The following is a 9988-nucleotide window of genomic DNA, read 5'->3' as shown; positions in this document are numbered from 1 at the left end:
AAAGTATGCAAGCTCTTCTGCGGACGAGGTATTAAGGGGTCTCCAGGGAGGGGGGTGTGATTCTAGAGCCCATTATCCAACGGCTGGCGTTCCAGTTCCCGCCATTCGCGTGCCCTCATACCATTGGACAGTTCCACCAGCAAACGTCGTTTCCAACATCCAGGAGGGAGTCTCCACTTCTTTGAGCGCGCGACTTCATAGCCGGTCGTCTACGCCACCCACCCGTGCCCCCCTCACCCCTCCCTTCCGCAGCGTTCAACACCACTGCGCCGCTCCCTTGGGTGTTTGGTGTGGGAGGGGAGGTTCTTACACAGACTTCCTTTTCCTTTCACTCTCGGTCTGTCTCTCCCTCTCATTCTCCATCTCTCTCTCCCTTCCATCCCTCCCTCACACCCTTAAAACCCACTCGCTCAACACTCATGCTTCACACTTGAAGCCCCCCAGTGCCCTCTTTCGGAAACGCAGCGAAAGTTACCGTTTGCTAACGCATATAAGTGCTTCGAGTGTCCCGTTGCTCACCTCAAACCTCTTACTCCTTCCGACCCGGAGTGGGTTTCAGACCACTACCATTGGTGACACAATGAGAGCCGCGGTGAGTTGTTTTTTTGAAGATTATTACAAATATTCCGCGTGTGTGGGTGCTTGTGTGAACTTCGTGATTCTTTGAAAAGCACATGTAAACCGCTCGGTGATCCATCCGCCTTCCGTCACGCCTGCCCAGGGACGCCGCAGTTGCTTCGATGGTGCTACCGGATTCTTAATCCTCAGGATCGTTTTAGCTCGTGATGTCATCTGGGAAGTGATATCCGCCAATATACAATCGTGTGTTGTGCCGGTTTACGTGCGAATTGATTGAGGATTATTTTTTCCAGCATTTTTCAAACTTAATTGAGTTTTTTCAAAGCAAGTCTCAATGAAACGCATTCATTACCTTTTTCATGGGTTAGCTTTGAATAAATTATCATTGTTGTTTGATTATAATGTCATGTTAAAATTTTTTTTATTGGCACAATAACTTTCGCAAAATTGTCGCGTATTGTTTCATAAAATGCAAATGCATTTGAAATGCTATCAATAAAAACAAATCTTGGCTATATTTTTTTAAATTTAACTGCGGGCATCATTTAGTTTGAGTGCATGCATACGAACGTTTGGGCTTTAAAATCTTTGTAATAATCTTCTATTGGTGTTTTAATTATATGTATTATTTAGTTTATTGGATTGTTTCATTAGAATATTTGGTTGAAATACAGTAGTTCTAACCTTACAATGGCGAATCAACACTATTATTTTAAAATGTATAATTAATTAAGAACTAGGGGATATTTAAAATCTGGTTGGGTACGTTATTTTTATTCATTTTAGATAAAAAGTATTTATTGATAATTTTAAATCATGATATAGGTTTGGATAATTTGCATATAATTTAATATTTATCTCATCTCAGATTTTTGATTTCCATAGAATAATGGTGTCTTGAATTATTACATCACTGTGATAAGGATGACGCCTTTGCACTGACACTACCAAATACACTCTACAAAATTCCTTCCGGCTCAAATCAAATATGTACGAAATTTAAAATTGAAAAGATAAAAAATGATTAAAGCCGGCAATATGAGTAAAACCTACACAGCATTTTCAATAACGTTGATTTGCTAATTACAAAATCTTTCCTCGAGGGAAGAAAAATACAAATGTCACTCATTTTTTATTCCATATCAGATTATTCGCGCGCTGAACACGTTTCGAAGTTGCAAGAGTCATTTCCTGGTGTATCACCGATGAGTGGATATTTCTTCTGCAAGAGGACAAGCGGGGGAGGGGGAAGGGTGAATTGCGGATTAAAGAGAGAGTGTTCTGCCATATGCTCCGCGGCGTGCAGACTGCGTAATAAAGGAGTGAAGTCGTCCTCTCGACAAAGCTTAAATGGGGTTTAATTGATCACAATAAATGGATAGTCATAATTACTCTGGGGATATAAAGTCTACAATCTCATTTCAAAAAGCTAGTGAACTCGGGGATTTGACCTCTAGACTAACATTTCACATACGTATCTAACATTGACTTCCATGCATGAATAGCTTTCTTTGTTCTCCTTCATGGGCAATAGATTCTTGCTCTTCGATTAAAATATCACTTAGAGTTTTTAATTAATGCATCTCTTGGCCATCGAAACTCGTAGGATTGGGGTTAGCATACTTTTGGACAATTTTACTGTATTGTTCAACCAAATCTATATAAAGGTTGACTTAATTCAATTTCGCGACATTATTTCGATGTGAAACTATTTTGGCGTAAGAAAAAAATCATGACCTCGGTCTTAATGCACCCACGCCCACTCTCACTTTGACCTTGCAGGTACTCTTAGGCTGCCTGGCCCTCGCCTTGGCCGAAAACACCTCACCCTCCAAGCGAGGTATTGGACCTGAGGCGTTCACACCCGCAAAATCACAAGACACGACCTCGTCCTTCAACCTGCAAGCGTTGTTAGGCAACCAGCAATCACCTTCATACGCACCAGGATACTATCTGCAATCAGATTTACCCGCCTTCCACCAATCCCCCTACCTGGGCCAGGGAGGACTCGATCTCTTTGGAGGGCACATTACCGCAGCTGGATATAGAATTCCTCCTCAGACCGCCCCGCCGCAGAAACCAGCACAGCTCGCCCTTGCGGCCGCCGCCGCGGTAGCCCAGCAGAACTTCGGCCACCCGGCTTATGGAGCCCCACCCCCTGAGCAATCAAATCCCCAGCAAATAGCCATCCAAAATCTGCAGACACAGCTCAATAGCCAGCCGCAATATCAAGAATACGGACAGCAGTTCCAAGCATTCGTGAGGCAGCCGATAGCTCTTAACTACGGCAACACTCAGGTCAGGGCGTACCCTCCACCTGCACCGCAAACGATTCAACCCAGCCCACCCAGGCCACAGCCACAACCTCAGCCCCAGGTACTTAAGTCTACTTTCCAGGCGGCTTACGACCGGGGTTACCAGTATGGGGGCTTGGGTTATGATGCCCTGCTCGGTAATCACCTTAGCGAGTCACCCTTGTTCCAACCGGCACCAGCCCAGGTTACCCCAGAGGTACCACAGCCGGCTCCGATCCAGTACGCCGCTCCCCAGCCAGCTCTCCAGTACGGAGTCCCACAAGCGGAACGCACCCGGTACTCCCAGCCGATTCCCTCATATGGTCTGGATTCTGGGAAGGGATCGTACTCCTATTCTTCCTACTCCAGTGGAGGCAAGGAAATAAACTCCGGTTTTCGACCGATTAACCCACTGTACCATTGAACAACTCCAGCAAAGATGACAGACGCTCAAGACGGAATAAGACAGTCTAATGTCAGTATGGAGAGGTGAGCCAGCCTTTTTTCCAGAATAAAATGGAGGAGGAGGCAAAGAAGTCATAATTTCAAGTGTACCAGAAAGAATGAACGACAGCGAGAGACTTATTCTGCGCAGAAAATTGTAAGCTGTCACAGAGTAAGCATGAGAATGGAGGGTTACTTATTTAAGCAGAACAGGGAACTTTATAGTGGTCCTGTATTCTTTCTTTTGTATGTGAGATGTTGTTTTTTTACTGTAAATAAACTTTGTACTGTGTACATAGAATAAATATAATGAAGATTTGACCGCATTAACAATGATTTCTGGGATAATACAAGTCCTATATTAAATTAAGTAGCCCGTTAAGCATGCGTAATGGTTTATTCTTGCGTAAAAAAGAGTAGATTATAATATATGATGAAAATTATTAAAATATTTAACTGTTAAAGGCGAAGAAAATGTAGATTTGCCATTAAGAGCCATGAACGTGGTTCAACTTTCGCTTAAATATTACTTAAATGAATTAGTTTCAATTTTGGCTTGAGATATTAGATTATTAAGTATAATTTATTACTTTCTTAAAAAAATGTCAATCACGGGCAATCCTCTAAATTCTAAAAAATCTAATCCTAAAAAATTCCTCTAAACTTTAGTATAAATTATAATAATAAACTTGTCAATATTTTAGGACAAAGTTGGAATGAGAGTTTCATTGCTATATTTAAAAACTGAGGATATTTTCATACTTATAACATGACGTATATCAATTTCATTGACTAAAAAAAAAGTTTTGGATAGACATTAAATTTATTTTGTTGGACATAATGCAAAGCAACCGATAAAGAACGTAAATAATATTAATATAGCCAACATTTAGCAAATATAAGATGCCAGACTTAACTATGTGGACTTTTGTTATCTGCATGTAATTTATTTGACATAAATAAGGTGCGCCGAATAAATGCCATGTAGATAACAGAGTTAAATCTTTTATTTCTGACATTTGGTCACTAAATTAGATAGGTCTATTAAGCAATACTGTGGCACGATCTAAATTGGATATAATTCGTTTAAGTGTTCCGTTAAAGAACTAAATTTAGCGGAGAATGGTAACGCAAGGATTACATATTCGTCAACTGATTTAACGATTTTTTCTTCAAAGAATCTCTCGCCTCTCCGAGCAATTGAAATTCAGTGGATTGACCCAAGAAAAAATTATAGGTCTCTTTCTGCCCCGAAACTTTGATTGCGTTATCAATATCCCTGGAGGGATCGATCCGTTTCGCAGCGTTAAAGATTTTTTAATCACAACATAACGCCCGAGGCGACTGGCTCATTTTGAAATCTCACGGCGAAACTCTCTATCACCATCACCTTTCCCTTTCCTCTGAAGTCCTCAGGGTGTTTGGCCCAGATTCCCCCGCGACCCGTTCTTCGCTCGAACACTCCCCAACGCGGCGTTCCGGGGGTCTCTCTCCACCCACCTCCATCCACCTCCATCCACTCTCCCCTCTTACCATCAGGGTGGGACAGGCCGCCATAAAGAGTCATTCCTCCCTCCCCATCATCCCCGCATCATAGATTTTCCTCGCTCGCTTTTCCTCTTACCCGGTCGCTCCGTCTGGCGCCCCCCTCCCCACACCGTTGACTCCGCGCGTTCCGAGTTACGCCCTGCTCCGCCCAGTGCCCGTGTGACAGCCAGGGGGGTGGAGTGAGCGCTGCATTCCGAAATCCCTACCGCACCACACCACGGTGTTTCAACTGTCGCACCGCATCCGCCGGTCACCACCAACATCACCGATCGTTTCTCAGCTGGTACTCAGGTCCCTTCCTCCTCTCACTTCACTTCACTCCTTCTCCCAGAGATACCTCCTACCCCTACTCAAAATTTCCACCACTCGAGTCCGCTCACAAATATTCTTGTTGTCGAGAGGGCGTTCACTTTATTTCCAAGCATGAGACAAGAGAAGGGTTGTCTGGATTCTTTCCATTCATGTGGCTCACTTTAGTCACCAAACATGACTCCAGTGAGTTAACTCTCGACTTCGCCAGTACTTTGTTCGAGTCTTTCCTTTCATTAATGTAATCTTACGATAGCGCTCTTTTTGTTTTTTTAATTCACTCCCGCACAACACTTCCTCTGGCACGCAGGAGTTGGCCAGAACAGGATAAATCGGAATCGTTCCGAACTCGCTCACTCACGTTTTTTCTGTGGATCTATTTTTCCTCGTGAAGTTAAGAGATGTACTATCGTTGGGGATTCTCAATTATGAATGCATCATGAAGGATAGACAGACCGTCCATAATTGGAACCATTGCATTCGCCGAGAAGTGAAGCTCTAGGTGCGTCAAAGTGAAAACAATCCTCGAGTGAAAACAAGCTACCAGAGAAATTTATAGAGTTTTCGAAGCAATGAAAGAGGTCATCAAAGATAATTATCTGACATTTTAACCTTGGAAATGAAAACAATCAATTGAAATTTCCACCAGCAGTATTTAGTGAAAGATACCATTGCGCAAAATGTAAAATATGAATCTACAGCTACCCATTTGAAAGTATATGTTTAAGTGTATCCATTTTACATGCATTTTTTTACGTAATGTGTGGTTCCCCATAATTCCCCTCTCCTAAGTGTCTGTCTCGTGATGGTTATTGCTTTAAATCAATACCTTTAATCGTTCTGACGCAGAATATCGCCATTTGAAAAATATTGACCTTAAAACCGGTCAGGATTTCGAAATCTAACCTACTAAAGTAAGGTTGTTGCACTTCAACGACTCCGCGACTATATTCAAGTAGCAATACTGGTTCTTATTGCATCTATTGCAGAGACAAGTTTAAGGTAATTTTATTGGCAGCTTAACTCAAGTATTAAAAATAATATTTAAGTGAAGTGGTAACGAAATACCCCCCAATCGCTTTTAGTACGTAGCTAAACGTACGCAGTGTAGCAGAATGGAAGCTGCATAGAAAGTGAAGGCACCTAGATTTTTAAAAGTAGTATAGAAATGGTCTGCATCAATTTAGTTTAAACAGTACTAAATAAATCTATTACTGGTATATTTTTATTTTCGGAACTTGGGGGGGAAAATTATTACTCATCTGCTGAAATGAGGTCCGGATAAAATTAGTAATAATAACAAACGTATCGGAAATTGAAAGACCCGAAATGCTTACAGATGGGGTTGTTTTTTCATCCTCTTGACACAGAGTAGGAGATAATTCATTGCCAGAAATTAATATTACGTGGTAAAATGACCTCCAACTTGTTCAACAGATGTAATTATAGAATTTTATAATTAATAATTTGAAATTAATCGAGTGAAAGATCTGGGTAATTATTTTTGTGATGGTTTTTTGTAAATATTTATAACAAAACTTAGCAAAATTAGCACAAATCCTGCAGGGAAATATAGCGAACCAAGTTGAATTTTCTTTGGATAATTAAGGGCATAAAAATTGGAGATTGTTTATGAGAAAAACTAACTGGAAATTTATGACAAATAAATGTTATTCCGTATATAGACCCTTAGTTGTCTTTAAATCGAACATCTTCCGTACGAACAGCAAAACAAAAGGCCGCACTTCACGTGCGTTCTTCATTATGGAAGCGAAAAGAAAATAAAACTTTAACAAACCGAACTGATTTTTTAAGAATTAAGGTTACCGTCAGATGTTTCTGAGCTTGAGAGATTTCTGACGCAGAAGAAAATTTTAACATGTGACTCGTAAAGACTCCTCCACCAAAGAATACACATCCGGTTAATGCCTGTGTCGTAAAAAATCAGAGAATTATAAATGGAAAATTAGCGTTCCAAGGCAGAAGCTGGGAATGCTGGCATGGCAGCGAAAGAGAGAGCATTTCGCCAGAAAGGAGTCCCTGTAATGGGCATCCTCATTTTCCCGAGCATATCGCTGTATTACTGCTGTTGGGAGAGCGAGTCACCAGGGGGAGAAAGGGAGAAAGGTATTTTCACTTTCCGACGCATGTATTTTGCGTCGGAAAGTAAATTATCTCCGCGGAAGTTTGCGAAGCATTATGAATGCTTTTTCACGAAAATTTTGGCTCTCCTCTCTCACCACATTTAAATTTATTAGCTTCCTCGCTCCCTATTTCCGACGACGTGACTGAATTTCAAAACAATGGAGTGACTACGAAGGTCATGGGAAACAAAAAAGAACATAAACTCTTTGAATTTTGGTTAAAGAAGAAAATAGCTTAGATTTCTTCGCGGCTTAATTAATGTGGCGGAACAGATTGTTCAGCGGCCTTCACCGCAAAACATAGAAATCTTTAAATTAACTGGTTATATTTGAGTATCAACATGCATCGACGAAGTACGCATTCCAGGTTAAATACAATCCACTTATACTAGTATAGTCGATTTGTCTTTTAACAAAAGTTGGCGACGATAATGAATTGAACTAGAAAGATGAGGATCGATTCTTACTTGTGATGATTTCTAAAACCCCTACTAAACAGTAGCAGGTGAGAATTAAAACGAACGAGGCTGAACTGAGTTATAATATGTTTTTTGTCATAACACTAATCATTCAGTTCAAGCATTACGAATGAATATAGGGTACAAGTATACTGTGAATTAAGCAGGGAAAGAAGCTTTTTACTTCAATTATTATTTGAAAAAATAATTGAAAACCGCTTATGCTCAAGAGAGAGTACGTTCCATTAAGCAATATCAATTATCAATCAATTTTGATGCGAATTGTATCGAGGGGTCAGTAAGAATGAACATTAGCACTATCGTTAATCAGTAACTCTTATCTATGCATTGGCTCATTTTTGATACCGTATTTTCGAAAGCCCCAAAGATAGATTTACTTGACGTTCATAATTGACGATAGCTAGTAATTTGTACAGCTTTCTTTTTGCGGAAAACTAGCTAAATAAATTAATTTAAAATTTTATTGGCCCGGAAAAAAAAGGTTTGCGTAAGTAAATGGCTGAAATAAAAACGGCTTTATGACAAACTTAGTGTGAAGAGCAAAATATGATTGACATTTTTTAAAGCAGTTAGTAATCCAAAACAGAAAGGAAGTCAATATTAGATAACATTCTCGCTGAATGATAAAGCAACAAATATAAGAACTTAGAAATGATGATGTAATTGTAAAATTTCCAAATCACAATGAGAAATATGGAAAAGGGTGAAGGTAAATAAGGCGCAAAAATAACTATGTACAGCATCGACCGGACACGCAAATATCAGGGCTAATAATTCTAATTTTTATCACTTGATGGTAATATGATGTTTTCAAAACCATGCAAACAATACCGAGACTTTTAATGTAAAAATGCAAGCTAAGTTTTCTTAAGCACAAGAGTTGAAAACCTTTGAGATTACCTCATAAACCTTGTTTAAATACACATCATTTCTATTTCTATAATTGCCGTCTCTGCGGGGAAAACCTATCATAAGAAGCTAAAAAAATGAACTCACTGATCCTAATTAATATTTACCATGAAAAATATTTTTGTTCCACCAAATTTGCAAATTAAAATTCGTGGAGTTAGCCACTGAACGGCAGAGTATGTGCACGTGTCACCACTGCAGCAATCTCTGAGAAGCAAAACTCAAAGCTTTAAGGAAAATACTTCGCTTTTATTCCATTTTAGCGCGTGTGGAACAGGAGTAAACTGATTATTGCATCTATAGCGGACAATGACAAACAAAATTTAGATTTACTCATGCAAAACTTCAATTCTTAGTCTTGACTACCATATGAACTAACCTAAGGCAGTGAGTAGACAAAAAGATAGGCATGCCCATGACGGATTTCAACAGTGATTACAGGGAAACTTAAAAATTCAAAATAAAAAGGAGGAAAATTTTGCCTCTGACAAACACATTTTTAAGTTTCCATCGTGGAATGAATAAGTCCATATTAATATGAATCCTTAGAATATGCCCATATTGATAAGAAACCTTAACAAGAAAGCATAATCCTTATGCTTGGTTCATATTGATAGAAATGTGTGGGAGGTGTTTCGCTGTGGAGTAATCGATTGAAAGACTATTCAGGATACTTCTGACATCAAGATTATCATTGGGATTATATCGGTAGATCTGAAAGTTTGGATAAATCAATTGAAATAGAGTACGCCACGAAATCATTCCGATAATCTTGATTATCTAGTGAAATATACAAACAGGTCAAATACCTCAGGTGGGATAACGTTCCCCTGCGAAAACGTAAAAAAAAACTTAATTATAAACATAAATCTGTATTGTATACAAATCACATGCGTTTGAACTTATTGCATGATAAAAGTTGGTGCTCTAACACTCCCCACCACAAGTCCACCAGTGATTCACAGTTTAGAGCGTACGTGTAGAACATCATCTCCAATTAATGACCACTTTCTAATTTTACAGCTTAAGCCCCTTTCACCAAGTTATATTTTTCTCCAAATTTCCCTCAGGAAATCTTGTACAAGAAACTTGAAAATAACTAACGTTATGATCAAGGTCATATACAACTTGACACGACTTGCACAGTTGAGTTTCCGTCAAAATTGTCGAAACTCAGGCAAGATTTTCTTGGATATATAAAGCAACGATACTAGTGGGTTTGCCCGGCTTCACCGGGCCAATTCATCCATACAATTGTAACTGGATTTAATGCGCATTATAG

General features: G+C 39.6%; 1 protein-coding gene across 1 annotated transcript; it reads left to right on the top strand.

Moving 5' to 3' along the window:
- Positions 1 to 519: 519 nt before the first annotated feature.
- Positions 520 to 3626, top strand: LOC139687899 (mediator of RNA polymerase II transcription subunit 15-like). The gene is made up of 2 exons (XM_071585233.1): positions 520 to 592; positions 2362 to 3626. Exons 1-2 carry the CDS (start codon positions 581 to 583, stop codon positions 3295 to 3297), a joined length of 948 nt encoding a protein of 315 aa, XP_071441334.1. The 5' UTR covers positions 520 to 580; the 3' UTR covers positions 3298 to 3626.
- Positions 3627 to 9988: the final 6362 nt, after the last annotated feature.

Source organism: Hetaerina americana, unplaced genomic scaffold (assembly GCF_022747635.1).
Source record: "Hetaerina americana unplaced genomic scaffold, ioHetAmer1.1.p SCAF_2, whole genome shotgun sequence".
In the NCBI taxonomy this organism is placed as follows: Eukaryota; Metazoa; Arthropoda; class Insecta; order Odonata; family Calopterygidae; genus Hetaerina; species Hetaerina americana.
This window is presented reverse-complemented; position numbering and strand designations above follow the sequence as displayed.